At 51.8% G+C, this 26,321-nt stretch overlaps 2 protein-coding genes, 1 long non-coding RNA gene and 2 other non-coding genes across 13 annotated transcripts in view; 3 read left to right on the top strand and 2 right to left on the bottom strand.

Annotated features, from left to right (window-relative positions):
- The window catches only part of ERN1 (endoplasmic reticulum to nucleus signaling 1), a 94,971-nt gene extending 91,801 nt beyond the window's left edge, over positions 1 to 3,170 (bottom strand). The window contains exon 1 of the mRNA XM_008271709.4: positions 2,956 to 3,170. Coding sequence (XP_008269931.3) covers positions 2,956 to 3,009 — 54 coding nt within the window. The 5' untranslated portion in view covers positions 3,010 to 3,170. The remainder of the gene's footprint in view (positions 1 to 2,955) is intronic.
- A 2,110-nt stretch (positions 3,171 to 5,280) lies between these two features.
- The window catches only part of TEX2 (testis expressed 2), a 135,460-nt gene continuing 114,419 nt past the window's right edge, over positions 5,281 to 26,321 (bottom strand). For 6 of the 9 annotated variants that reach the window (XR_011383425.1, XM_051825828.2, XM_070060470.1 and 3 more), the window contains 4 exons: positions 23,656 to 23,781; positions 22,098 to 22,307; positions 19,584 to 19,704; positions 16,192 to 17,860 (listed from right to left, as the gene is read on the bottom strand). Coding sequence is in view for 8 of the 9 variants with exons in the window: in XM_051825828.2 (XP_051681788.2) it covers positions 17,738 to 17,860; positions 19,584 to 19,704; positions 22,098 to 22,307; positions 23,656 to 23,781 (580 nt within the window). In the remaining variant the exon portion in view is untranslated. Of the gene's footprint in view, positions 5,562 to 16,191; positions 17,861 to 19,583; positions 19,705 to 22,097; positions 22,308 to 23,655; positions 23,782 to 26,321 lie in introns of those variants that run through there. The other 3 variants (XM_070060474.1, XM_070060475.1, XM_070060473.1) reach the window with 3 other exon arrangements.
- Positions 14,511 to 15,102, top strand: LOC103351596 (uncharacterized). The gene is made up of 2 exons (XR_519350.4): positions 14,511 to 14,590; positions 14,811 to 15,102. It is a non-coding gene; the product is annotated as an uncharacterized lncRNA (long non-coding RNA).
- LOC127484527 (small nucleolar RNA SNORD104) lies at positions 14,670 to 14,739 on the top strand. The gene has a single exon (XR_007911588.1). It is a non-coding gene; the product is annotated as a small nucleolar RNA SNORD104 (small nucleolar RNA).
- LOC127484544 (small nucleolar RNA SNORA76) lies at positions 14,963 to 15,094 on the top strand. The gene has a single exon (XR_007911606.1). It is a non-coding gene; the product is annotated as a small nucleolar RNA SNORA76 (small nucleolar RNA).

Raw genomic sequence — 26,321 nt, 5'->3', positions numbered from 1 at the left:
GACCAAATAAAAAATAAGTTCATTCATTCTAGCCAAAAATCAGTCTCTGGCCTCACATGCTACCAATCTCTGATAACTGTGAGAAATGGGACTTCATCATCATAAAATGAAGCCTAATGACAGTGATGATGTGACACTAACACACACTAGGAACAAGATATGGGGCCTGGGAAGAAAAAGAAAACACTGATTAAATAAACACATTCTAGATTAACAAAAGGCAGCTTCAAGTACTTAATATTCATGTGATGTTATTACCTTCCGGTAGCCTAAAGCCTCTATCCATACTAAGTCAATGGCTCAATCAGATACACACTGAAAGAAAACCAGTGTTGCCTCCAAAGCACGAGTTACTTCAGTCGATCAGAAAGCAGTATCAGGGACTGATACTGTGGCCCAGCCAGTTAAAACACTGCCAGCAGTCCACACTGGAGTGCAGGTTCAAGTTCTAGCTGCTCCACTTCTGATCCTGGTTCCTGCTAATGCACCTGGGAAGGCAAGAAGCATGGCCCAAGGGCTTGGGCCCCTGCCACCCACATGGGAGGCTAGGATGGAGTTCCTGGCTCATGGTCTCAGCCTGGCCCAGCCCTGGCTGTTGCAGTCATTTGGGAAGTCAATCAGTGGATGGTAGTTCGTTCTCTCTCTCTCTGTCACTCTGCCTTTCAAATAAATAAATAAGCAAACCTCTTTTAAAAATGTGTGTGTGTGTGTGTGTGTGTATCAGTAGCATGCATCTGGCCTAGCACTCAGGACACCTGCACCCATGTGAGGTTCCATCCCTGGCTCTGGCTCCCAATTCCAGCTTCCTGCTAACGCAGACTCGGAGGCAGCAGTGATGGCTCAAGTGATCCGGCCCCTGCCACTCCTGTGGGAGGCCCGGACTGTGTCCCCAGCTCCCACCTTGGCCTGGGCAAGGCCACTGTGGGCTTTCGGGAGTGATCTCGAGGATGGGAGCATTTTTTTCCCCTCTCTCTCTTTCTCTCCCCTTTCTCGTCTTCAATAAAACAAATTTTAAAAAACAAAAATCAAAAACAAATTTTCTTAATCAAAAAACATTCCTTCCAGAGGCAGCCTAGTATAACACTAAGAAAATGCTGATAGAGTAAAAAGCATTCTCGGGGGAAAAGGGACTGCACATTTATGATCTACTATACAAAAGGCACCTTCCTTCAGGTGTCAGATGCCTCCCACTTCAAGTATCAGGAAACCGAGTCTCTAAGAAGTAAAATAACTTGCCTGAGGGCGCAGCCAGCAAGCGACCAGGTAGAACTCCCGTTTGTCTATTTTATAGTAATTGCATTCTCCACATTACTGCTGCCTAGTTTAACTGCAAACTTTGTTTTTACTCAGCATTTTAAAATAATCACTCTTAAACTTTCACTGGGAGAAAATTCTAGGACTGGAATTCTGACCTTTTATCTAAAAATCTGCTATACTAAAACATAACCTTTTGATAAGCATCTGAAAAATATTTTACCATGAACTCTGAGAAGTCTGGATTTCTAAAAACAATGTGGAGATGTTTACAGGAACAGAAACTATAGTCCCAACTAAAGTTAAACAGTTCTTTTTGGCTCTTTGGCTTAAGTGATTTTCTCACTAAAACACTAGAATCCAATGGAAGAACAGCAAATGGAAAGATGTGAAAAGAATACCACATACGGGCAGACCCTGATGACACGAAATGGTCAATTTCCATGTCAAATGTTGTGAACAGAGGCCAGGCAGCAGTGAACCAATCCAAGGTGAAATATTCAAGTTGAAAACCTGACCCAGCTGTGAAAATGGATTTAAAAAAAATTTTTTTTAACCTACAAAGTCTGACTATGAACAAACATCTACAAATTTGTGTCTTAAAAATTCCTGAATTTGAAAAAGCTCCCCTGGATTACTTTGGCTGCTTCCAAATTCTTGCTACTCCAGGAGCACAATTATTTACCAGTTCAAAGAGTTCGCCGGGGAGCTGGCACCCAGGTACACACATGTCAGCTCTCCACCTGGACACCTGGTACGTGATATGCCATATTAAAGAGCACACAGTGCCTTTCAAGAAGTCATTAAACGGAACCTGTCTACATGTGCCAGACCCACATCCTGAACAATACGTTTTTTTAAAAAAGCACTCACTGATCCAGGTTCTTTAACCAGAAAGGGGGGTATGGGGGGGGGGCAACCTGTCCACAAAATGTCCTCCCTAGCCTTGGTGCCCAAATGCCCAGCCGGAATGACGGGCGTAAATAGTTAAATCAAGGCCCACCAGGCTCCTATCGGTCCCCTATCTCCAGAGTTCTGGCGGCCCGCGGAGCTCTTGCATTTGAAGTCGTGAGCCGCCTCACTCCGGGACCTATGCGGTCCTAAAAGGGTCCGATTCTTAACTTTCTCACCGAAGTCCAGGCGCACATAAGGAATCTCCCAGGAAACCTGCAGGGCAGGTAGCAGGACCCAGTCCTCGAGCGCGAATGCGCACCCAGCCCTGCTGCGCCCCTCTCCCAAAGTCCGGTCAAGGACTGGAAAACAGGACATCCTCTTCCGCGGCCACTGCCGGGCAGAGCCGGCGCCCACCTGTGTGAGGGGAGGGTCCGGCAGGTGGGCGGCCTCCCGGGGGCCCCCGGTCTCCCGAAGACGCCGAGGTGCCGCCCACAGCGCCACGAAGTTGCGCCGGAGCCCACGGCGCTCCTGGAGCCGCTGCCTGTGACAGCCGCGCCGGCCTCGAGGCCGCTGGGGTGGCGGACGCTCGGCGTGGCCGGCTGCGGCCACGACTGCTCCGGGGAAGCGCTCCCGGCCCGCGCCGCCTCCCACGCCCCGGCAGCGGCCAGGCGGGACACACTCGGCCTCGGGCGGCAGCCACGCTCCCGGCTCGAACTCCGACCCCGGCGGCCGCAGCGACCCTCCCCCGGCCACGACCCAGCCCGCCGCGAGCTGTCCCCACGCCGCTCTCCCTCCCGGGTCACTCACCCCAGAGCTGGGCAGCAGCAGCGCCAGGAACAGCAGCAACCGCCGGGCCGGCATGGTGGGGACGCGGCCCTGGCTCCGGGCCCAGCTGGCCGGCTCCGGGGGCGGCGCGGTCGGAGGACGGGCGGGGGCGCCGAGACGACAGCGCGGCAGCGGCGGCGACGGCGCCTCAGCGGACGCACAGCTCACTAGGTGGCGGCGGCACCCCCATTCCCGGCCCTATAAGCGCCCGGCACCGCCGCTTCTTCCGGTCGGGGCGGGGCTAAGAGGCGGGGCGGGGCGGGCCCGATCTAGGGGTGGGACCTATGGCCGGGTGGGGCGGAGCCTAAGGCGGGGCCCTGGGCGAAGCCTCTAGGGGGCGGGGCCTGGGTGCTCCGGGCCTTGGGCTGGCAGCGGCGGCTGAAGAGGTGGACCTGGCTGCGGCATGAGGCGGGTGGGAGCGCTGGACGACTGACTCCAGGGCCTTGTCCGAGAACTGGGGGAGACCGGCAACATGTTCAGGCGGCGCCACTGACTCTGCCCAGGGACCCACCGCGTGACTGGATCCGGGAGAGGCCGGGACCCCCGTCTCCATCTTCCTACCGAGGTGAGATCAGCCACCAGGTTGAGGAAGCGCCCTCCGGAGCGAGGATTTCGGCAATGGAAGGGAGATTCCGGCAGCCGGCGCCGGGCTCGGGGCCCGGGGTCCTCCAGCTGCGCCCGCTATGCCCCGAAGGCCCTCAGGAATTCCCCCTCGGTCGTGTCCAGCAGCCGTCAGTTCCCCTTTGGAGTGAACCGTGACCAAGTCACCCACCGCAAGCTGCGCGGACCGCCTCGTGTGTTTACTGGGACATGTGAAGACGCGGCTTCCAGGAGCTTGGGACCACCTGAACCACCACTCACTCGCTGAGGGGCCTGGCTGTGTTGAAGACTTGCACAAGGTCAAGTTGAAGGTCACAGAGCTGTCAGAATGAAAGAGCCGCGCCGCTGTTCAGTCTCTGGGGGCTGCCCTCCACCAGCCAGAGACGGGGAGGAAGGACATGTTTGTAACAAGAGAGTAAAATTCGCAGCCCAAGGAAAAAAAATGTCTTAAATATCACGCTGGGAGGAAAAAGAAAAAGTGGACACCAACTTCTCTAAAATTTCTTGGCAATTCTTGGTCTGGGCAAAACGACTAAGCAATGCTGGAGAAAGCAGCAAAGAAGTGTGGGAAGCCAGCAAATGCCAGCCACGGGCTCTCTGGGTCAATCCGATCCAAGTACAGCAGCCAGAGATGCTCCTGGGGAACCCGAACCTCGTGGATAGAATTCCCCATCCCTCACCCCCTCATCCAGGCCCCTGTTAAGGGACAAATTCCTACTGGTGCCACTGAAGAGCAGGACGAATCTGGGCAGTAGATACACCTGCAAAGAGGTCTGGGTTGGCAGAGGTGTGGGAACACAGGCCCCAGCACTCCTGAGGGCGGCGGCTGGATGCCCAGGCAGGAGCCTCCCGCCCCGAAACTGGGAGGAGTTCTTTACAGGTTACCTGTCCCTCTTGCAAGCTGACAGCAGGATCTGTGAGCCCACGTGCCTCAGTGAAAGGAGAAGCTGACACACAAACACTACTCTCACATCCCCTCTCCAGTGGTTTTCCTCGGAGATGGGGGGGGGGGTGATGGCTGGCCTGCTGGAACCTGGGTGGCCCTTTTACAATGCAAAATGTCACCCTGACCCTGTAAGTGCAGCAGAGAGAACACAAAGCGGAACGCTGACCTCGATGTGACTCATGAATCAGTTTCAAAGATCTGGAAAGAAAAATAAATATCTGTTCCAAGGAGCCTGGACCAGGTAGATAGAGAAGGGGTCTTGGAGCCCCTTCCCCCACAGGTACCTTTGCTCCTGTAAGAGTCATCTGCCGGCATGCAAGTTGGGGAGGAGCGCATCTGGGCCCACGGAGTCCCCCTTCCCCCAGGGGGTCACTCTAATAAGCAGCTGTCTCCCTACAGCAGCCGAGCAGCTCGCAGAGGGGTAGGTGTGGTACAGCAGGCTCAGCTGCTGTTTGGGACATCCGCATCCCATATGAGTGCCTGGTTCAAGTCGGGCCACTCCGCTTCCCACCAGCTTCCTGCTAATCCAAGGCAGCCGGTGTTGGCCCAAGTACTTGGGTTCTGGCCACGGACATGGGAGAGCTGGATGGAGTTCCAGGCTCCTGGCTTTGGCCTGGCCCAGCCCTGGCTATTGCAGGTGTTTGAGGAGTGAACTAGAGATTGGAAGATCTCTCTGTCACTCTTGCCTAATAGGTAAGTAGATAAACAAATCTTCAAAAAAGAAAAAACTTTATGGAAATACATATTCTGAAAATACTGCATGGATTTCAAGAATGTTTTTGCACCAAAATAATCTTGTCTTTTAATCCCATTTTTGTTGAAGTTCTCTTACACTTATCTTGACCTCAGATCGAATCTCCAGGCCTCCACGGCACTGTTCTATGTTCTTGGAATCTCTTAGGTAGCTGTTAGGCAGTGCTTAGACTTCACGAGTCCTCATGTCACTCGTGTTTCTCCATTTAACTGGCAACTCAGACTGAGGAGCACCGGTTTTACTGATGGCGCAGCTGAGTACCGCTTCTTATGATACAGCAAAACCTGGCTAAAAAAATACAAACAGAAACGGAGATATTTTGTAGGGAGCCTTTGAAGTGGCTTGCTCATATAAAAAGACCTGAAAATATGCAGTAAATGACCTTTCTGTCTATCACACTAAATAATACCCGCTAAAAAGACCAAGGTTGTGGTCTTAGAGAGAAGATAGGCCCTCTTGCCACCAAGTTCGAAGACGTGTATGCATCAGTCAACAAAGGTGGCAGCAGGGCCTGAGTTTGTCCGAGGAGCTGGGCAAAAGTGAGATAACAACATCGTATGTTCTTTTTTCTTCGATCTGTGGTTCCCAATTTGGAGAGCTCTGAAAAACAGATTTCCAACACCTTCCAGTGCACCCTTCCCCTGCTGATTCAGAGTATCCAGGGACAGAGCCCAGAGACCTGTGTGTTTTACAGTTCCTTAGGTGAGGAGGCAGCCAAGTTTCCCGGGCCCCCAGCTCACTCCTGAGTTCCTGTGTTAATCCCTGGGGCCATTAATCCCGTTTGTTTATTTTAGCAAATGTCGCCCTCTCGTGGAAAAAATTGACCCAGCCTTCAAAACTGCACTTAAAAATGAGTGTGAGGTTGATTTGCAGGTAGTTATTGAGGGAGAGGGTTGCTATTTTTGAAGAAGGAGACTTAAAAGAAAAAGCTCATAAATCCAGAAAAGGAGGTCTTGTTTGACAGCTTAAAGACTGTCTCAAGGGAACGTTGTCCTTAGAATAAATCCTCCTCCCTGCTGTGGCCAGTTGCAAGCAAACTTAAAGCACGTGTCGGGTAGTTATGGGACAAATGAAATGATGGAGCAAGAGCCTCTGGCACCAGGCTAAATTTGCTTCTCCTTCCTGTCCTAATGTTTCAGGGAAATGTGAAAGGCTATTACTGCGCGCACGTTGGCTCGTGGGTAAATAGAACTTTGGCCCTTCCTGTTCCAGGATGACTGGATTTGAAAAAGATTGTGACACTCGTTCTAAGAACTTCTCTTTATCACAGAATCCCCCCCCCCACTCTTGGGCATTCTTTCTTATATTGTAAAAGGGATTATTTTTATTATATTATCAAGGTGAATAATTTGGGGCTGCTTTCCATTGTTTGGAAATGTGCAAATACATACTTGATAGGATCATCTCATATTATCTGCACAACATTCTCTGAAGCAGGTGTTCTTGGCTCCTTTTTACAGATGATACACACTAAACTTCAGAAAGGTGAACAGTCCGATGGGTAACACAGCTGGTAGGAGGTGCACCCTGATGAGAACCCAGCTAGCTATTTAATTTCAAAGCCTAGCTAACTCCAGACCTACACCATGTGCCACCATTAGCTGGGTGTGTTTTTTTTTTTCTTTTAAGGCATATTTATTTGAAAGAGTTACGGAGAGAGAGAAGGAGAGGGAGAAAGAGAGAGAAATCTTCCACCTACTAGTTTACTTCCCAAATGGTGAAATCAGGAGTCTGGAACTCCATCCCAGTGTGCCACACCTGACAAGGGACCCAAGCATTTGGGGCATCTTCTGCTTTCCCAGGTGCGTTAGCAGGGAGCTGGATTGGAAGAGAAGCAGCCACAGCTGGGACTCAAACTGGCACTTACATAGGGTACCAGCATCACAGGCTGTGGCTAAACCCGCTGTGCCACAACAGCGGTCCCAGTAGCTGGTTCTTACTCTTGTCCCTGTCCACAGTACTATTACAGGACCTGGAAATGTAGTTAGGCAATAGCCCAGACTGGCATGTCCCTGGAATGCTAATACCAACCACAAATTGGTACAAACACAGGGCAATGAGGGGGAGGGCACTGCCTCAAATAGCAGGTGAAGTCTCCTGATCTCACTTTGGGGTTGCACAGAAGAACGTCCGGAATGCAGCAGCCCTCCTGTGGCCAGGAACAGTGCATTCTGCCCCGTGCGGTAGCTCAGACTAATCCTGACTGGTTGTTAGTTCATTTGCCTCTGAGCTGCTGAATTTCACAAACATTTGCGCCAAGTCTCTATGCCACCATGGCAAATTGTCCAAAATGTCACCAGTTTATATTAACATCCTCGGGGCCAGCCCAGGCCAATGTGGAAGTGGCAGTCCTCTCAAAGAGCCCCACTTCCTCCCTGGCCAGCCCTTCCTAATCCCCCGGGGTCTGGCTTATTTCCACAGAACTCTCTGGAAAGTTCTCTGAGGCAGCTCATAAATATTTTTCCTCTTGTAAAATGCCAGGGGCTGAGCTTCCTCCTTTTTTCTCTTGGCCTGTCTTCAGTTCAGGTGTGTCAATAGTTCTCAACCTTTTCCTCCTTGGACATCACCATTTTCTGTTTTTTGTTTGTTTTCATCCTTCCAGAATGAAGTGTGTTTCTTAAGGCTTCATGGGGAGACCTTACCTATTCTCGCTCCTTTCTCCCTAGGCAAACTCCAACTCCATATTTTATATACCATGCCTTAGAGCCAAAAAGGACTTTTGCCATAATTTAATGGGCTAATGATTCAGTCTTTGACCCCTCCATGATTGGTTACCTGCCATTCATTCTTTCAACAAACAGCATTGAGGGTTTCTAAGCACAAAGAGTTGGTGCCATCAGGGAATAGCAAAGAGTTCACAAGTTGGTAAGAGGGACAAGCGAGGAGATAACAAGGACACAGGCCGGCTGTGGTAGGTGCGAGAAGGTGGTAACAGACTGGAGAAACAGAACTGTGGTCAAGAAAGAGACCAGCCGGTGGACTGAAGGAGGCGCGGGGGAAGAGCGGAAGTGTCGTCTGGGCTGTGCCTTTTGGCAGATTTGACCAGAAGCGGACATTCTAGGGTGACAGGGAGGATCTGAACAAGGGCCCGGGGAAAGGAAAGCACTGGGTGGTCTTCCAGAAGCTGGTGCTTGGCTGCTCCATGGAGGAGATGGGGCCGGGGCGGCAGGCAGGATGGGAGCGAGCGAGAGGCACCCTGAGGCCAGGCTGGACTCCGTTGGGCAGCAGAGCAAGACATGACTAACGTGCTTTGGAGGAAAGATAGGGGAAAGCCAGGCATTGAGGCTGCGACGAGACTGTGGGCAAGGATTATTTTGGTCTTAGTCTGTAACGAGAAAAGTCATGAAAGGACAAAACCCACAGAAGAGACCTTGCAAGGCAGAACAGGAAGCATCTGACTGTACAGTGATTCCAACAAGACCAGAAAGGAGGAATTCAGCAGCATCTACCAAACGTTTGCTTAACTCCTACCATGTTGAAGGTGGGACCACAGATGTGGCCAGGGAACAGAAATCGCGGCCATCCCAGCCAGAAGACGGTGAGGTAGTCTGGAAGGTGTAGCCAGACTGGTCCAGTCATCTCAGCCTCTCATGACAGCTGGTTTTCAGAGATGGTACCAAACAATTCCTCTCCTAGATACACAGGCTGCTCTTCCCATCAAAAGGTAAAACTTATTTATCTTCCCTTTGAATCTTGACTGGCTCTGTGACTGGCTTTGACCTGAAGTGGCATTTCTGGGACTTCTCTACCCAGATCTGAAGACATCTGACAGCTCACCATCTCTTAGAACACTCACTCTTAGGATGCTCTCTCTTGGAAGAAGCCCAAGCCACACACTGGCTACATGGAGAAGGGACTGCCCAGGTCAACAGCCCCCGGCTGAGTGCCCAGCTGGCAGCCATCGAGACGACCCATCTTGTTGTGCTCCAGCCCAAGCAAGTCCCAGATGACCTTGACTGATACCACATAGGCAAGAAGAACTTCCTAACCACGCCCACTTAAAACTCACAGGGCCATGAGAGAGAACAAATTAACTGTTGTTTTAAATCATTGAGTCATGGGGTAATTTGCTGTTCAGGAATACCTAATCAAAACAGCTACCCATGAGCCAACTTTATCTAATCATGGGTAGGCTTGAACCTAATCTGATTCCAACAAGACTCATTTCCTTTCTGATGGCAAAACCAAGAGGTATGAGGCTCCATTCTATAAAGAAAATCAAGTCAAAAGATTTGACTTTCTGCAGTCAGAAAGCCCCGTAGAAGCTTGAGTTCCAATTCCAGCTGACCTGAGATTAGCCCACCCAGCCCTTCCCCAGTCAACCAGACCACATTTACCCGAGCTACTTTGAGTTGGGTTTCTAGCACTTAACAACCCATAAGCCTTGATGATGATGCTGATTCAGGATTTCTTTTGGTTTTATTTATTGTGTATTTTCATCGTATTTGAAAGGGATGGGAAGAGAGAGAGAGAGCAACAGAGAGGTTTTCCATCTACTGGTTCACTCCCCAAATGCCTGCCACAGTGGGGACCAAGCCAAGCCAAAGCCAGGAGCGGGGTCTCCACACAGGTGGCAGAGACCCAAGCACTTGAGCCATTGCCTGCTGCTCCCTAGGGTGTGCATTAGCAGGCACTGGGGTCAGCACCAAGCTGGGACTTGAATCCAGGCACTCTGATAAGGGATGCATGAGTTCTGGGTGACATTTTAGCCACTGGACCAAACGCCCAGGATTTCTGAGGAAACTGAACTGAAAAGACCACCTATGCCTGCACCTGATGTTGACACCTGGTCCGTGGCCAACTCTCAGTAAGGGAGCGTTCTCTTTCTCCTTTGACCTGCCCTGCCCACACCCATACCTGCAGAAGGCCCTGTGGTAGAAAGGGGGATGAAAGAGATAGACAAAGTGCATAGGAAGTAGGCTTTTTGTGGGTTTCGCCCCCAATGACCCTGTGAATGCCCGAGAACAGGGACTATTTATTCAGTGCCCAGAACAGGATCAAGCCCAGAAGAGGGACTTTTAAAATACTTGCTGAGAGAGGCCGGCGCCGTGGCTCACTAGGCTAATCCTTCGCCTGTGGTGCCGGCACACCGGGTTCTAGTCCCGGTCGGGGAGCTGGATTCTGTCCCGGTTGCCCCTCTTCCAGGCCAGCTCTCTGCTGTGGCCAGGGAGTGCAGTGGAGGATGGCCCAGATGCTTGGGCCCTGCATCCCACGGGAGACCAGGAGAAGCACCTGGCTCCTGGCTTTGGATCAGCACAGTGCGCCAGCTGCAGCGGCCATTGGGGGGTGAACCAACGGCAAAAGAAGACCTTTTTCTCTGTCTCTCTCACTGTCCACTCTGCCTGTCAAAAAAAAAATTTTGCTGAGAGAACAAGAGGAAAGAAGCTATATCCTCATCTGGAGCAGCAGGGAAGAGAGGCAGAGACAGGTAGAGGCAAAAAGGGAAGCAGAAGAAATCATACAGGATGTTTTTAGTCCCTTCCACTCTTGGCCCTTCAAGCTCCCCGCCCCACCCCCCCATATATGCCCGCACCAGCCTGTAGAAGGAAATCACGGGGCTGGCAGCAGTGATTCCAAAGTTCTCTGTCTTCTCTCGTCTTTCGTCATCCTGACATGCTTGCCCTAGAAATCCCACTCCATGCTTTTTTTAAAAAAGGCAGAGTGGGGCCGGTGCCGCGGCTCACTAGGCTGATCCTCCGCCTAGCGGCGCCGGCACACCGGGTTCTAGTCCCGGTCGGGGCGCCGGATTCTGTCCCGGTTGCCCCTCTTTCAGGCCAGCCCTCTGCTGTGGCCAGGGAGTGCAGTGGAGGATGGCCCAGGTGCTTGGGCCCTGCACCCCATGGGAGACCAGGAGAAGCACCTGGCTCCTGGCTCCTGCCATCGGATCAGCGCGGTGTGCCGGCCGCAGCGTGCCGGCCGCGGCGGCCATTGGAGGGTGAACCAACGGCAAAAGGAAGACCTTTCTCTCTGTTTCTCTCTCTCACTGTCCACTCTGCCTGTCAAAAAATAAATAAATAAATAAATAAATAAATAAAAAGAAAAAAGGCAGAGTGGTGGTAAATGATACATAGATGACAGACAAGATAGGTAGATAGAGAGTGCACCCATTCACTGGTTCACTCCCCAGATGCCCCCCTCACTGGCCACAGTAGAGAGCTGGCCTGGAAGAGGGGCAACCGGGACAGAATCCGGCGCCCTGCCCGGGACTAGAACCAGGTGTGCTGGCGCCGCAGGTGGAGGATTAGCCTATTGAGCCACGGTGCCGGCCGGGCACTTTGACTTTAATAGGAGAAATATTACTGGAGATAAAGAAGTCAATTTCACACTGAGAAAATAGTCCATTCATGAACAAAACATAATCCTTGTATGCCTTGCACGAAAGGCAAAAAGTGATGCAAAAAAGGTTAAAAAATGGGATGGGCAATGTTGTATTAGACAAAAAAAGAGACGGAAGAATCAGGGATAATGTACTACAAACCAGAACCCACACAGAAGACAAAAATATCTCAACGTCATTCTAAATTATACATGTATATAATCCACCAGCATAAAATTTTCCGAGCTAAACAGCACAGCCTCAAAATATACAAAGGGAATAACATTGGAAATAATGAAGAAAAGCACCTGAAGCGTAATCTTAAAAAATGTGTTTTACAATCTCACACAGCAAAACGTGAGTGAACAGTTCTGTGAGTGTTGACAAACGCAGGCATGTAAACACCAGCACAGTCAAGTACAAAACAGCAGCCCCCTCAAAAATGCCTTCCTGTTGCCCCTGTGTGGTCAGACGCTCCCTACCCTAGAAACCCTTTGGCCTATCCTCCAGCCCCATGGTTTTGTCTTTCTCAGAATGCGGTATGAAGGAATTATATAGTGTTTGAGTCTGGCCCCTTTTTATACAGCATAATCCTCTGAGAGTCTTCCTAGTATTTCGTACGTCAATCATTCCATTTCATTGCCAAGTAGTGTCCCCCGGTAAGGATGGATCACAGTTCACTTATCCATTCACCCACTGAGATGCCTTTGCGTGCTTCCTGTTTGGGGGGATGAAACACAATGTTGCTATAAGCATTCACACACGGGATGCTATGTGAACCTAAGTTTTCATTTTTCTTGTGACCCAGGGACTGCTGGGTCATATGGTGAGTTTAACTCAAAATGGCTCCCCAACTATCACTCCCAAACAGGGCAATGACGCAGAACTCCCGTCGCTCTGATTCCTCGCAGGAATCTGGTATCTGAGGCATAATATTTTTAAATTTAGTTTTTAGGGTTTTTATTTAAGATTTATTTATTTATTTGAAAGGTGGAATTAGAGAGAGAGAGAGAGAGAGAGAGATCTTCCATTCACTGGTTCACTCCCCGAAATGGCCACAACAGCCAGGGCTGGGCCAGGCCAAAGCTAAGAGCCAGAAGCTTCACCCGGTCTCCCACATGAGTGCAGAGGTCCAAGCCATCGTTCACTGCTTTCCCAGGTGCATTAGCAGGGAGCTGGATTGGAAGTGGAGCAGCAAGGACTCAAACCAGCACCCATATGGGATACCAGGGCTGCAGGTTGCAGCTTTACTTTGCCCCAGAGTATAATCCTTTTTAAAAAGATTTATTTATTTATTTGAAAAGCAGAGTGACAGAGAGAGGGAATAACAGAGAGATCTTCCACCCTCTGGTTCATTCCCTAAATGGCCACAACCACCAGTTCTGGGCCAGGCCAAAGCCAAGAGCCAGGAACCCCAAACTGGTCTCCAACCCAGGTGGCAGGGGTACTTCTGCTGCCTTCCCAGGTGCATCAGCAGGAAGCCGGATTCAGAGCAGAGGAGCCAGGACTCAGCCCAGCACTCTGACGTGGGATGCTGGTGTTGCAGGCTGTGGCTTAACTCGCCGTGCCACAGCGCCCTTTCCTGCAGCATAATGCTAACCCGTGCCTATCCATCAAGGAGAGCACACACACTTCTAACCACATATATAATACACAAAATAAAGATGTCGACAATGTCATTACAACAAATTAAGGTTAACAAATATTTCATATTACATTTTTACACGATAGTGACAACATCTTCAAGAATCTGTGGAATACACATAAAAACTGATCATATTTTAGGTCACAAAGAAAGCCTGCATACACTTCCCAATGTAGAGACGCCACCATGACGCAATACCTGTGAGCAGAAGAGCAGTGTACGCAGAAAAAGAGCATCTAGAGGGTGCTGGGCCCCGGTCAAAACAGTTACTGCTTTGGATCAAAGAAGAATTTTAAAATTAAATTAATTTTCATTTTATTTGAAAGGCAGGCAGGAGAGAGAGCGAGTGCTCCAGGCAGAAGCCAGGGACTCCATGTGCTTAACCCATCAGCTCCTGCCTCCCAGGGTGCGCATCAGCAGGAAGCTGGATTTGAAGCAGGGCAGCACTGGAGCCCAGGCCGTCTGATATGGGATGGGGCCCTCCTAAGCGGTGTGCTAACGGTAGTGCCTGCCCCAAATGGAAAAGAACTTCTAAGGAAAATGCAGGAAGGCGGTAGGCAGGCAGAGTTCCCTCTCCAGGTCAAGCCAGGTCTTGGAGGGCCGGTCCGCGTCCTTACTCATCTCCCTGGACATCCAGGGACCAGCACAGGGCCTGGGCTCCCAAAACGCACGCAGTCAACTCTGCGAAGCACTTCGCGCTTTCCCAGGCACGGCCTCTCTGCTTTGGGCTTCTCATAGTTGCATTTTAGCATTCAGTGAAGTATTGCCATCACAGTTTGCCCCATCACCCCAGTCCTATCAAACATACGTTTGGTTACCACTCACAATGTGCTGGCTGGCTGACATTAATTCACCTAGTCCTTGCAACTGTGGGGGGATATTCCTAAATTTTCAGAAAATGAGGCTCAAGAAAGTTAAGCGACTGAGGTTATAAAGCTCTTTCTATTACGTTACTTGACTCCTGAAGGTTTTGTTCATCTGTGTAACCTCAGTTCGTAGCCTCGCTCATGGCACAGAATACCTCCTGCTAGCCATGAATTGCTTGTCTCCTGTGGTCTGTAAATTTCCCTTAGTGTACTGTAGAGAGCTGCTAACACCGAAGGATTCAGACTCACTCAACGTGTCTACCTGCGTTGCTCTAGGCTCCCATCTCTATGGTTAGCATGTGGGCACTCTATACTCAGGAGGACCCAGAGAGTACGACCAATCATCAGGCCGCCATGCAGTCACATGGTCGGAAGTTTCATTCGTTATTGGCTAAAAAACGGGAGGGCCCGCCCAATCACTTCCGGTCTGCTCCTTTAAGTAAAAGTGCTTGCGGGTTACTGTCCTTTCAGAGACTGCGACGGTAGGAAGGTGAGGTTCCGGTGGCTGAAGGGCAGCTCCGGCCTGGGGCGCTGGGCCTGGAGCAGGGTGGAGGGCGAGCGGGCGGTCGGCGGTGATGACATCCAAATTAAAGCACGTGTTAGACTGCTGATGCGGGTGATGCGAACTGGAGTCTGAGCAGCCGCGGCAGAGGCGGGGAGGCTTGCGGGCGGTGGGAGCCCTCCCTGAACCCCCATTGTGGTTCTTGCAGGTCCCGGCTGCCGGATTTGAATCCGCCCCAGCGCAGGAAGAAGTCGGACTTGAATCAGCCCCAGCGCAGGTTCAAGTTCCCCCGCCCACCCCTCCGAGCTTCTCAATAAAGGACTTTGTTCTCATCGCTGGTGTCCGTGTGTCCGCCGCCACGCGCTGCCTTTGAGCCCCCGTCGCGCCTGCGCGTGGCGCCGGGGGTCAGGCTGCAGCGCCAGAGCACGAGCTCGCCCATAACTGGGGCCGCCTGTACCTCGCAGGCCGCCCTTTTAACCGCGAGCGACAGGGCGGCCGGGGCTGGCGCCCGGCTTCCGCGCGAGGGGACCTGCGCCATCCCGGGGGCCGCGCGGGGAGGGCCCTGGGAGGGGACGGAAGCCAGCCACGCCCTGGGGAAGCTAAGGGCTGGATCTCTGAAAGATCAGGGGCCGGCGCTGTGGGCTAAGTCTGCGCCTGCATGAGCCGCCGGTTCGAGTCCCGGCTGCCGCTCTCACCCTCCAGCTCTGCCTGGGAAAGCACAAGATGGTCCTGTTGAGCCCCTGCACCCACATGGGAGAGCTGGGAGAAGCTCCCGGCGCTGTGGCCATTTGGGGAGTGGACCAGCAGGTGGACGTAACTGCCTCACATTTTAAGAGCTGTTTGAAAGGCCAAGTTACCCGTAGATCTCCATCCGCTGGTTTAACTCCTCGGATGGCAAAAGCTATCGCTGCTTGGGCGAGGCCGAAGCCAGGAGCTTCATCCGGATCTGTCGTGTGGGTGCTGGGCCCAAACACCTCGCCCATCTCCCTCAGCTTTTAGCAGGGAGCTGGGTCGGAAGTGGTCCATCCGGGAAATGACCGGTTCCCACGTGGGGATGCTGGCTTCCACGCAGCTGCTTGGCCTGCATGCCACAGCGCCGGCCTGGGCCTTGACAAGTGCTAACCCCTGGTTGCGACCTACTTAGAAACAATGGGTCCGGGGTCAACTGCCCGAGCTTTGGGCAAGTTAACAAGGTTTCGGTTAGCCCAGCATGATCGCAGCCTGCCATTAGTTCTCCCAGCTGAGGGGAATGCACAGGGCAGCAGCGGTAAGGCAAAGGGTGTGCAAGTGAGGGGGGTTCAGAACTAAGGCAGCATTATGGCGGCCGAGCGGCACTCGACCTCAGACCCATACCACCAAGAGTTGTTTGCACCGAATAGCAAGTAAATTGCAAGCCTCCAGTTACCAATCTTTAGTTCTGTCTCCTTTTCCCCTTAAAGCTGTTGTGCTTCATGGCTCTGGGAGTCTGAATGGCTTCCTGAATCAGACCTAACCGCACCCTCCACTGGTGACCACTCAGTAAATGAAAGCTACTGCCCTGTGAGACGTTCATCTGAAAGCATTTAGTAGAAATGACTTGGATGCTTGCCTAGTATTTGACATGAGATATTTATTTTGTGAAACAATGCAAGCGATTGTAAATTCCCACATACTGTTCAAGTGCAATAAGGTACAGTCGTGTAATCTCTACACAGTAGTGCATCTAGTCCTTTGCCTTTAGTTATTGCACAAAAATGATAAAGACCAGTGAACAAGACATGCGGACTCTGACACACAAGTCAGCTACACAGTGAGAAAGTAGAACAGTACACAGACTGGAATGGTCCAATAATTTAAGTCATGTTTTAATGGTGCGATTAAAATAATCAAAAGTTCAAATATACTTTTTCAATATATTAATTTCTTTAAAGTCATGTTCAGGCAGGTGCTGTTTAAAAAACCACTATTAGCTTTGTCCACAGATGTAAATTATCAAAAGTTACCCCAAGGTAATTTTGACATGACTGCAGCGTTTAACAATAAAAAACTATTAAGTTTACTTTTTAAACAGCAAATTATACAATAGAGCCCCCAAACTTGTAAACTAAACATTCTGACACAAATGCACAAAATTAAGTTGGCAACATTGAAGAAGGGTCACATGTTCATTTTGAGATCATGTAGTGTTTGATGTTGAGCGAACTTTGGGTCTTGACTCTTGAAATAATTAGCAGTTCTCTGTTTTGGCTATCATTAAAGGAAACTGCCTGCAAAATGAGCCCAAACCAACTAGAAGGACAAGCGTTTAGATTCCTATGTAAAGCCTCTTGGAACCCAGGAAATGCCAGCTAGGTTTCTGGCCCCACCCCATCCACATGAGAGAAACAAGTGAGTCATATGCAGGTGTTTTAAAATTTTCACGTATGCTCATGGTGTCAGGAAAACACTCAGGACTAGTTAGAAACCAGGTGATTATACCTCATTGGTAAAAGGCTTGATCTCATGGCTTTGCCTGATGTTCACATACAAATCCCACTGTCCCCACCCCAGCTGATAGTGTGTGTGTGTGTGTGTGTGTTCTATGGCTACTTGCTTCCAAAATGCACAATTTAGTAGGAAAAGTTGCTATGCCTATGTCTTTATCACCAGTGAAATGGCTCACAGAATGCTGCTCCCACCCTCCACACTACCACACGTGACAACCTCTGCAGTTCAGGAGGGTTGTGATCGCCTACAAAGTGTAGAAGTGACAAGAAGTTCCACCGCACACCAGCTGCTGAGGGGAGCTTGGGAGGAGCCCAGGACGGGAGCCTTCCAGTTGTACAGCTTTGCTCCTCGTGTGTTCATTGGCTGCTGTGACATCTGGCAGACAAAGCAGCCATGGTGTGAGTCACCTGTAATGTCTGGACCCACCATGATGACTCTTCCAGTCTTTGCCAAGTCCAAGCTTTGCAGCAGGCCATCCAGACACCTGTCACTGGACGTGGGAAATGACACCTCACAGTGGAATGGGCACCGGCAGGCAGAGGGCAGAAGCATCCTTTGAGAAACAGTAGCTGTGGCACAAGAAAAGGCCAGTGCCACAGCAAAGATGGCAGCCAAGAACCCCACACCTTGAGCCAGGTCTCGTAATACTGGGCACTCGACCTTGACCCATCACGGCTGATCAGCAGCCTCCACAAGCAGGTCTTTCAGGAGGCAGGAAGTGGAACGAGGGTCCATGGCCGAGTGCATTATCGGGATATAAACATCGTCCATGTTTGGCATGACAAAAACTTTCTGTAGGAAGACATTAAAGAACAGTCATGGGAGAATGCTTTGTCAGACTGTCACCCTGCTTTGTTCTGATAATTTTATGTTTTAGACACACTTTTAAAATTTTTTTTTTTGACAGGCAGAGTGGACAGTGAGAGAGAGAGACAGAGAGAAAGGTCTTCCTTTGCCGTTGGTTCACCCTCCAATGGCTGCCGCAGCCGGCACACCGCGCTGATCCGATGGCAGGAGCCAGGAGCCAGGAGCCAGGTGCTTTTCCTGGTCTCCCATGGGGTGCAGGGCCCAAGCACCTGGGCCATCCTCCACTGCACTCCCTGGCCACAGCAGAGGGCTGGCTTGGAAGAGGGGCAACCGGGACAGAATCCGGCGCCCCGACTGGGACTAGAACCCGGTGTGCTGGCGCCGCAGGTGGAGGATTAGCCTATTGAGCCACGGCGCCGGCCTAGACACACTTTTAAAAATAGGGAAACATTTCCTATACATTCCAAACAAATTCCTCCAAGACGCTTTAATTTAGAAAGAGTAGAGGAACCAGAGTGATTGAATACAAGAACCTAATAGACCAACCCTGTGGCAAGCGCAGCCTTTGATTTCATATACATACGATAAAATCACTCACATGAACTGATAAACAACATTAACTTAGAACTGGCTTAACTGCTGACCCTATTTGCAAATTACTATGGTCAGAATACACACCCCAAGTGAATTTATGCTTTCAAATCCTAGCAGTGAACTGTAAACTAGTATTGTTTTCCAAACCAGCAGCACCTCATAACACTCTGAAAGAAATCCTGCTACATGAACACACCAGGACACCGAGCGGCTGAGGGCGGGGCACCGCGCCCGTCTGTTCATAGAACGGCTTTCCAGGTGAAGTTCGGCGGTGCCCTCTGATCAGGCTCTTACCAAACATCAGTGAAAGCACTGGGTCTCCACACGAGGGCGCTGCAACTTCCCTCCAACTTCCCGACCTGTCTCAGAAAACGCCAGGCACCCACCTCTGCCCCCTCTCCCTCTAAAGGGGATGACCTACCCAAATTCCTAATGATGGGCTTAGGGATAGAAGAGAAAGCCAAAAGCTTCTTTCTCCAACTAGTTCACAATACCTTTCGATTTCGTGATAAAAGGAAGCTTTTCACAAAACTGGTTATCAGTTGTATTTCATTCCAGTTTTTAAATAATATTATGAAGATAATTATAAAACTCATGGAACTATGGAATTAAAAGATAAACTGTATAGTTTTTTTTTTCATAATTGCATCTTTCATGAACTTTTTGAAAACTCCATTTTTTTTAAAGGCAGTAACTCAAAACACACCACTCTAAGAAGCACGCAGGTCATTTTCAAAAATGAGACTCACCACAAGGCAAATAAATTGTTAATGCATAAAATCTACAAGACAGCCGTGCCTCGAATATCTCAGAAAATGTGATGGAACTCGCTCAGGGCAGGGCCTCAGCCGTCAGCATCTTTGGTGGCAGCACGCGGCAAGCAGGCTTGGAGAAGGCGCTCTGGGGGTGGGCGCAGGCGGCAGCTTCCCCACCGCGGGCCGGGCTACTCGCTGGCCACTGCCAGGCCCGCGCGAGCCCGGGGCACGGGGGAGCAGCTGCCTCCCGACCCGCCTGCACCTTTGGGGCTTCCTCCGCCGGCTACTTAGCGCCGTCTTGCACGCACCCGGGAGGGGACCCCGACCCACGGCAAGCCCGCGGGCTGGGCCGGGCTTACCTGAAACTCTTGCTCCAGCTTCCTCTCTATCCAGTCCGTCACGTGAACGAGGGTCACCTCTCTCTCTCCGAGCTTCGGCCGGGCTTTGAGCTCCACGTGCGGTGGCTTCCGGAAGCCGTACCTTTTTGAAGAGAATCGCCACGTTTAGACGCAGAGAAATGCCCGCGAGGGGCCACTCTGCCAGCGCCCATGCCCGGCGGGCCGGCCGGGACGCACTGCGGGCAGGGCCAGGCTAGGCCGTGGGCATGGGGTTTTTCCTAAAGTGGCAACGACCCCTCTCCTTTCTGCTGTCCTGAAAGCCACCTGTGTGCTACAGAGCCCCACAGAGAGCACACGCAGCGGCCTGTGCCGGCAGCACCTGCCGCAGAGCCGCCGAGACCAGCGGGGCCAGTGCCCACGCCGCGCCCTGACCACGGACGACGTCCGCCGCCCGCTTGCACCGCACTCCCCACACACGCTCCTCGTGGCCTCCGACGGGACCGACTGGCGCTCGGGACTGCTAGCGAAGGGCCTGGAAAAGGCACTGTGTGCCCTCAAAACCATCTGAGAACAGGAGCCTGCCCGCCACGCTGTGCTTAGGACCCAGCGATGGCCAACTGCTGTCCACGCTCTCCCGTTCTTCTCCAGGGGTCAGGAACACACTTGCCCACCCTGCGGCCTGCACTCTATCTCCCAGGCGAGTGGCATTTGTAACTGACAAACAGAAACGCTTGCCAGGGAAGTCATGTTGTATCAGCTCTTACATGCAAACTGTTTTTTTGTTTGTTTGTTTTTTAATTTTTAGTATACAGGCATTTTAAGCACCATCTTCACTACTATGCCAAATGCTCACTAAGGAAATGCTTTTTTAATTTTTTTAATTGTTTTTATTTTTTGATAGACAGAGTGGACAGTGAGAGAGAGAGAGAGACAGAGAGAAAGGTTTTCCTTTGCCATTGGTTCATCCTCCAATGGCCGCCGCGGCCAGCGCACTGCGCTGATCCGATGGCAGGAGCCAGATACTTATCCTGGTCTCCCATGGGGTGCAGGGCCCAAGCACTTGGGCCATCCTCCACTGCACTCCCGGGCCACAGCAGAGAGCTGGCCTGGAAGAGGAGCAACCGGGACAGAATCCGGCGCCCCGACCGGGACTAGAACCTGGTGTGCCGGCACCGCAAGGCGGAGGATTAGCCTAGTGAGCCGCGGCGCCGGCCCATGCAAACTGTTTTTATCTCCCCAGGTTTGGGAGGCCGCACAGTAAGGTATTAACGTCGTTATTTCTGGGCTTTTGCTTTTTTTTTTTTTCTTCTAACAGGTTGTTGTTAAGTCTTCCTGGGGAAGACCAGCCTCATAGATGGTCACTCAACTCAGAAACCCTCTCCTGACGACCCCTTCCGGGAGCGCTGGCCCACACTGGCCTCCTTCCGCGCCAGGCCGCAGTGTGGTATTTTTATTTTGAGGACAGTTTACAGCACGGTGTGGTCTCTGATGCACCACTGCATACATTTACACCCATTTTAGAGGACTTGGAATGGCAGTTTGGAATTGAGATTCACAGATATGAAGCCCGGGTATGGGCCCATGAATACTTTATTTCCGTGATTCTCGTCCCTGGCTTAATCGCCACCTCCCTCTCCTAAGACCCTGTGGATGTCCCAGGCACATCTGTATTTTTGGCAAGTCCCCAGGTGATTTCTTAAAAAGATTTATTTACTTATCTGAAAGAGCTACAGATAGAGAGGAAGAAACAGGGAGTTCCCATCCCCTGCTTCATTCTAAAAACGCCTGCAACAGCCAGGGCTGGGCCAGGCTGAAACCAGGAGCCAGAACTCAGCCTGGTCTCTCACGTGGGTGACAGGGGCCCCAAAACAGGGGCATCTGCTGCTGCCTTCTTCGGCACATTAGCAGGGAGCTGGGTAGGAAACAGAGCAGCCAGGGCTCGAGTCAGTGCTTGGATATGGGATGCTGACGTTGAAAGTGATGGCTCCCCCCTCTGCATCACAACATGGGATCCCCTAGGTGACTTTAACATACAGTGGGGGCTGAGAACCAACTCGCCGGACAGACTTCTTGCCACATGTACCAAGGGCACACACTCCGGCCTCCTCGCCATCTAGGTCTGGCCCAGAAGTCCCTGACTGCCCAGACTCTGCTGGAGGTGGGCTCCCCAGTTGTCAAGGGGGACCTGACACAGGCCGCATCCGGCAGGCAGACGGCAAGGGCTCTGTCTACAAACGGCAGTATTGTTCTTGGTGCCAGAGCTGGCTTTGGGGGGGAGGAAGACCACAGACAGAAGCTGCTCATCTCATAAACTTTGTGTATTGACTTTAACTTCCTTTAAACTTCACTTTCTTTAACATGAAGACCAATTCTTCAGTGTGAATGAACCATTCACAGAACAGAAGGGCTATGAGATTTACAATCAGTGCTAAGGCTGACAGAGCTCCCGCCCAGGGGTTCGTCCCAAAATCTCAAGGTCAAGTAGGCTGGGACTATTAGGGTCCCGCGGAAGGTCCCTGAGCGCCCTCTACGCACCATATTCGGTCGGTGGGAGGCGGCGGGATGTTGATGGCCAAGGTTCCTCGGCATTCCTGTACTTCAACAGTCAGCAGCAGGGGCGTATTAGAGACCTCTTCAATCTTCTTTTTAATGAACTCAGTCTCCGTTGCTTTTTGAAAATATTTTGACTTGGTAATTTTATCGACAAACCTCATAATCTTACTTGTTCGATGCCCTCCAACGTACCTTCAAATGAGGGACATGGGGACGTTAGCGAGCTTTGCTCTTGCAAACACAAGCCCGTGGCTCTTCACTGACCTTGCTTTAGAGCAACATCCCTCAACCCCAGCACACGCCACGCTTTGGACCGGGCAATTCCAATCCCATACTGAGGGGGCTGTCCTGACAATTATGGGATATCTGCCTATCACATGTCAGTAACACACCCCCTGGTGTGGCAATTACAAATTTCTTCAGACATTGGTAAAAGGCCCTTGGGGAGCCACAGCACCCCAGTGGAGAGCTGTTCACACCAAGAAGGGATGAACAGCAGCCTGAGGCCAAGTCCTGATGGCAGAGAGCTGGGCAAAGTCCTCGCACGGGGACGGGGTCTCGCCTCTCCTCCCCCTACTATTCCAGCACTGACCCAGTGTCTCACGCTGCAACCCCAGGTATACAAACAGTAACCAACCGCTGCCTACAGAGCTGTCACACCAGCCCTCAGGGACCACCACTCTTCAGAGGGCCTGGCAATTCTTAAAGGAAATACTACACCAAACTGACCTTCTGGCTGGCCAAGAAAATATGCTTTTGGGTCAGGTCATGTCTACCCTGTGCCTGCCCCCTGAAAAGCAAAGATTTTTTGCTTTTTAAAATCTTCCCCAGCCCAGGGTGTCAGGAATAACATGTGAATACATAGGGAAAAGCAATCATTCTTAAGAAGGTTAAGGGCTACATTTTAAACAATGCACATTAACTTTAGCACCAACTTCCCAAACCTCTAACTTCTCATTTTCTGTAGGGCTTAGAAAGGGAATAGGTGATAATGTTCTTAGAAAAGCTTTTGGCTTCTTTCAAATTTGAGCTTTTTCAGCTCCATATAAATAACAGATCCTCGTGGAGCTGGCTGGTTAATAAACACTGACCTAAGCAACAGGCAGAGAGCCCCCCCGTGAAGCTTGTGGTCCACAAGAGAAGTTCACTCGCTCACGGTTTTGCAGGCCACCAGAGGAGCCCTGCGAGAGCTCAGTTCTGCAGGAAGCAGCAGCTTTCACAGCAGGTGGGACCCAGCTGGCACCAGGGCCAGAGGCCTGGAGGCTGCTCCCTCTGACCCCGGGGCATGGCTCTTCGAACGAGCACACCCTTCAAGTCCTCTGCTATGTACTCAAAGGGCGGCAGAAAGGCATCTTGGCTGGGACCCTCTTAAGTAAGGAAAGCGGCACAGGTCTTCACAAAGCTCTGGGGCCTGGACTTTAATCCAGTCACTGACATCAGGTATTAAGGTGAAAACCGCCCACTCCAATCAACACGCAGAGAGAAGCAAGGTCACAGATGAGGGAGGGGAAAAAGGGCTCACTCCCAGCTGGCTGCTCACCCTTCTGCTCCCGGGGGCAGCTGCTTGTCTCCCGCACTGGGCTCTGGAGCATCGTCTTCGTCGGAGGAGCCAGCGCTGGAAGACTCCTCATCACTGTCGGCGAGGCAGTACGCCCTGGGCCTGCAACTGAACAGGGGGACAGTCAGCACTGCAGCCTGCCTGTGGCCCGAGCTCTGCTTACAAAGAGCACACACACGCACACTCAACCACAACGGGCCAAGACATCACAGCTGCTACACGTTGGCATCCGCTCCACCCCACCACCAAAGGGGCTCCATCCGAGAGTGCAGGACGGCGCGCGGCCCCTGGGGCTCCACACAGAACGCAGTGATTTCGTCAGGAGCACAGCTGGGACCGAGTGGGAGGCGGATGGGAAGAACGATGGTTGCAGGGGTGAGGTGACGGCGATGAGGGGGTTGTGACCACGTCTCGCTGATGAGGGAGATGTTCAGGCGAGTCCCTGGACCTCGGCTGAGTTCAATGACTGGGAGGCTTTCTGGCTCAGTTCCGCCCCGACTTGGTTTTGACTCAACTCCTTCCTAATGAAGGAGGCGTCTTACCCCGCCCCTGCCCTTTGTCTCCTGAGGACCACTGAGAGCACCAGCAGCCACAGGCAAAGTCTCAGGGATTCCAGGAGGCAGCTGATACAAGAACCCAGGAAGCTGCTTAGAGAAGGCCCCAGTTGTGAAGCCCGTGCTTTCACGAAGGGGACTGAGGCCTCAGCGCAGAGCAATGTCGCTCCTCCTCCCCCCACGGAGGAGGCTGTTTCTGAGGGCACAGGGCATCGGGGCTGTCTGGAGGGTGAGTGGTCGAGGTTCCTCTCTGAGGGGCTCCGGGGGCTTCCTGGCCAAACCTTGGCACCACCAAAGGTGGCTCCCTTCCTGGACTGTGGCATTGTATCCGAGAGAATGTTCAAGGCCCAGTCTCTGAGGCTGGGGGCCTTAACTGGGGCAGAGTGAACAAGGCACAGAATAGCTTCTGGACACATCGAGCAACCAAATGTCACTTAGCAGAGACTGGCTCTCGTATCTCGGACAAGGACAAAATTGGCTGGGCAGAAGGCAGCAGGGCCCAGGCCCTCTTCCTCTGCAGCTGCCCTCTTTTGGTTTCTGCTGATGCCCCGGGCCACCAGAAGCCCACGGGGGCAGTCAACTTCTGACCAGTGGGGCCTAGGACACCCAAGGGCAGAGAGGACGAGCAGCGTGGGCATGCAGGCCGGACAGCGGCCCCCGTCGCAAGCTGGGAGGGCAGGGCTGCAACACGAGCCCGGCTGTAAGAGGATCTGCCCAGTGGCGTGCTGGCAGTACACATGGATCCTCCCTGACTTCGGCTCTTGCACCGTTAGAGCCACAGCCAACAGCTAAAGGGAAACTCCCTCTGCAGTCCCTGGCCCCAGACCCTCTTCCTTCTTGCCTCGGAGGCCTGGCTAGTCCAGGAGCTGCTTTTGTGCCTTTACTGGTCCTAGGGCCATTTCTGAGTGCTCTGTGGATGGACAGCCCTCACAGAGCTCCTGTATTTTAAAGTATGCATTGCAAAGCGTGATTCTCTGGAAAGCTCCAACTGGGTCTTGGGATGAAGACCATCAGAGCTGAGAACCACCAAGGATGACACAGGCATGTGAGAAACGCTTCTCACTTCTCCATCACTGAATTGCCTGTGCTCCCGCTCTCACACAGCCAGGTGTGGAAGCTGCCCTGACAGCACAGGTGCCTTGTGCCCTCATCCACACAGCCCGCAGACTGCCTGAAAGACTTAGGATCCTGGCAAGCCACTGCCCCGAGTGTCCCCACAGGTCCGTGGCCTCTGGCAGCTCAGATCTAGGCTGGGGATGCCAAAGGCTGTGCACTGCAGTGAGCTGTCAGGTTCTCAAACAAATTCTCTGTAGGAAGAGTGAGGATAGATTCTGTAGCTTGCAGTGAATAATTCAGACCATGCTGTATCAGTAAAGGCAGAGCAAATCATGTGAAATTCTGATTCTGACCAAATGGTATCTCTGCTCTCTGCACTGTAGCTGTGTAATACGGTATCCAATACTTACTAACGAAACACGTAGCTAAACACGTGGCAGATACTCAGCTTGATAACAACTGCATTTTATGATCTCAACCTTATGATGTCAGCAAGGACTTCAGAAAAACAGGGAGAAGATGTGCTAGGAGGTGATGAGTGGAACCTCAGGATCCCACAGGAGTGTGCTGGCCTTTCAAATGAGCCACCTCAAAAGGTTTCAGCTATGCTGCCTCTGCGGAAAAGCTTTTGGGAAATGTGTTTAGAATCAGATACGTGAGAAACACTGCGTTGTTTTATCACTGATATTCTGCTTGGGCACAACATTTTAGTTCTTGGTTGCATAATCATCATCGACTTGGATGCTTTCCAGCAATTTCCCTAAGATCCAAACCATCTACAAAGCAGGACGGTTTGCTGTCACTCAGGATGGTTAAAAGCACCTCGGGCTCCAGGGGCAATTCTGGAGCAGCCCCGAAACGCTGGACGTGAAGAATGGGTGACTGCATCAAGCAGCCCTGTGAGGGGTCCGCTTTGAGGGGGCCACACCCATGAGACTGGTTCCATGTGTCTGCCGCAGACACACAGGTGCATATATCCATGACCTAGACCAAGTCACGGGGTAAACCACAAGCACACAGCTCCTAGCACTTCAGGGC

The sequence above is a fragment of the Oryctolagus cuniculus genome, chromosome 17, assembly GCF_964237555.1.
Source record: "Oryctolagus cuniculus chromosome 17, mOryCun1.1, whole genome shotgun sequence".
Classification (NCBI taxonomy): domain Eukaryota; kingdom Metazoa; phylum Chordata; class Mammalia; order Lagomorpha; family Leporidae; genus Oryctolagus; species Oryctolagus cuniculus.
The sequence above is the reverse complement of the archived record's forward strand: the minus strand, read 5'-3'. Positions and strand labels throughout refer to the sequence as shown.